At 33.3% G+C, this 3,037-nt stretch overlaps 1 protein-coding gene across 1 annotated transcript; it reads left to right on the top strand.

Annotated features, from left to right (window-relative positions):
• Nucleotides 1-2,056: 2,056 nt before the first annotated feature.
• LOC124361163 lies at nucleotides 2,057-2,724 on the top strand. The gene is made up of 2 exons (XM_046815203.1): nucleotides 2,057-2,182; nucleotides 2,503-2,724. Exons 1-2 carry the CDS (start codon nucleotides 2,075-2,077, stop codon nucleotides 2,722-2,724), a joined length of 330 nt encoding a protein of 109 aa, XP_046671159.1. The 5' UTR covers nucleotides 2,057-2,074.
• The last annotated feature ends 313 nt before the right edge of the window (nucleotides 2,725-3,037 follow it).

The raw sequence follows: 3,037 nt of genomic DNA on the forward strand, positions 1-3,037 counted from the left end.
CCTGTTTCCTGCACAAAATTTTTGTATTATCAGAAACAAACTTCAAACAAAGAATAACAGCTTTGTTATTTAAATTATATACTAATATAAAAATAACAAGTGGTTTTATGGTAACTGGCTGAGCTTTAGCGAAGTCTATCTCTCTATAGGCTGAAAAAGTTTCATAAATGTATGTCTGTGTATCTGTATGTCTGTCCGCATGATATCTAGAAAACAAACTGACTATAGACTTGGAATTTTGCATGAAGCCTCATTTCTATATTAGCAATACTGAGTTTGTTGATGGTACCTATCACCCCATAAGAAATGGCTGAGCGTTAGTCTTTTTTACATTAGCGTTATGGGTAACCACGATTGCAACGAGAAATTATTATAATAAATAAATTTGTAAACTAACTGTGCACAATCATATGGCATTTAAAAAGTGACACTTTTGTTCATGGAGTAAAAGAAAATATGATTATAAATAAGTGGCAATGTTTGATTTCAGCGCACTCTTTTGTTGTAGGCTAATACCCTCACTAACTTACAGGAACGTTTATTATTTGAACACTGATTTAAAACCTAACTTACTGAACAAAACTGTGAATATATTTCGAGAAATATTTTACTTTGAATTTCGCATGGATCTTCTTTTATACATAGATTTTGGTGGTGGTTGAGTTCCATGGTTGGACAAGTTGGTGTAAGGGTGTAAACATCCAATGGATGTAAACATTTCATTTCTGTATGATTTCATGTACGGTATGTCTGTCTGTCTACAGGACATGTACAGAAGTGAGCTGTATCGTTGGAAATTTCGCATGCAACCTCAGCGAAGTGACGTGGTGTGTACTATTACCATGTTTTTAGTAAAAAAATTAGACATACGAAAATTTAAACTATTTAAAAGAGTTTGATTAAAAAACAGGTGTTCAAAATTCCCTTCGGAAATTCGGAGACACTTTGTATATCTGAGTCATACAAATGATTTAATATTAAAGAAAAATAATTTTAGGAAATTGAATAATAGATTTTACAGCATTGCTATGAACACCAGTGTAACATAGTTGCTTTGTTACAACTTGCAGTATGTTGAGGTATGCATAAAACTAATCTGCCCTGCTAAGCGAAAAGACCGTAACTGACAAAATTAAGGAATTTGAGGTTAGAGGTGATTTTTATGTTATTGACAACGAGGAATCCAAAAAAATAAGCTAAAAGACCGTATCTACAACAGTTTTTGAGATAATCAATATGAAAATATACCGTAACTACACTTCAATTCTGAAATTTCTAAGCCAAAACAACCGTATCTACTATGTCTAAGCAAAATAAACGTATGTGCGGTGCAGATACGGTTGTTTTGCTTAGTCTCGTGCAGATACTGTTTTCTTGCTTAGAATATCTATTACGTCACATGTAGTTACCCATTTGGATTAACTTTTGAGACGTGTGCAATTAAGCTTGACTTTGTTAATAGTGTAAACATTACAAAGTAAAATGACATCAAAAAACGCAAAATGAATAACTAATAACTATTATACCTCAGCTGATTAAGCCGTAATATAAACCTCAAAACAAAATTGTTTAGGTTTGAAGTGAATTTCTTTATAAGCTCTGAATTTGTGATTGGACTGTGAGTTTGAAACCTTGAGAAGAAGTGTTTGATTCAGAATGGTTTAAAATGGGTTATACATGTAATGTGTGTAAGAAATCATTTTCTAGATGCGCATTTTTAGTTCATAACTCTGACAGCAAATGCAATCCTGCCCCTAAGGAAGTTTTGCCAGTTAGGCCTAGGCCTAGTACATCAACATCGTTTGAGCAAGTAGAACAGTCTCTGCCATCTACTTCTAGTAAATGGCAGATGTAAGTACAATATTGATTAGGCCTACCATAATATAGTTTTAATCCTAGGCCTAGAAATAGAGCTTTTAAAACAAACTTAATTTATCAATATGCAGAATTAGTCTAGATTAAGCCACTGTAGCCTAAATGCTTTTTGTTTGCTGGTCCCTGCAAAAAATTATTTACAAAATTATTATTTTTTTCAGCCAAGCGCTCTATAGTTCTTCAAAACGGATCACTTTTTATGGTCGTCCACTTGAACAATGAGGAAACACGTAGTAGGCCTTATGCTAATTTAACAGAAGTTGATATCAGACATGAAGAGTCTACGACAACTACAGATAATAAAAAGGTAATTTGCTTAATCTACTATGCCCTATCAAACTGATAGCCTAAAATATATCGGTAATATATATTTATTTAATTCAGTAAATAAAATAAATAAGCGAACTAGTTGAATGTAGGCCTACCAACGCCTCATATTTTGTTAGCTTTTGTAGGGTTTATGCAATGATGTCTATAGGCAACTTTTATGTTTGATTTATATCTTACTAATGTCATAACTCATTGAATTACCAATATGTAAATTGCATAGGATGAAAATATAGCCTACATGAAAAAATATATAAAATATAGCCTTAATGAAAAACTCATTTATTTCACTTTTTGCAGAGCTATGAATCAAATGAAGACAATGCCAGTGATTTTATTGAAGATTTGTTTGATTTATTGCCTGAAGCGGCAGAAGAACAACAGCTACAGAATGTCGACGTGCTGTTTGACATAGCTCCAGATTTGGTAGAAAATGTTGCCATTGTAGTTGAACAAGTCAACCCAATAGAAGTAGCGCCAACAGAGGAACACCAGCAGATGAGACAGCAGAGTCGAACTTAGAACATAATAATACAGCTGCTTTGCTCGAGGAAACAGATGAAGCTCCTAAAGGGTTCACCAAAAATGGGAACCCGAGGAAAAGAGCTGCGCCGAGGTGTAAAGAAGACATTAAATCAAAACGTGAAAAAAATAAAGATAAACATGCACTTCAGCCCCCATGTAATAATACATGTAAAAAGAAAATGCACGACCAAACTTACAGAACACAGAAGAATGAAAATCCACGAACACTTTTGGGCTATGGAGGAAAATGAGAGAAAAGTTTTTATTTTAGGGCACATTGATAAAAGCAAAAGTTAAAAGGAAAAACACA

The sequence above is a fragment of the Homalodisca vitripennis genome, chromosome 4, assembly GCF_021130785.1.
Source record: "Homalodisca vitripennis isolate AUS2020 chromosome 4, UT_GWSS_2.1, whole genome shotgun sequence".
Taxonomy (NCBI): domain Eukaryota; kingdom Metazoa; phylum Arthropoda; class Insecta; order Hemiptera; family Cicadellidae; genus Homalodisca; species Homalodisca vitripennis.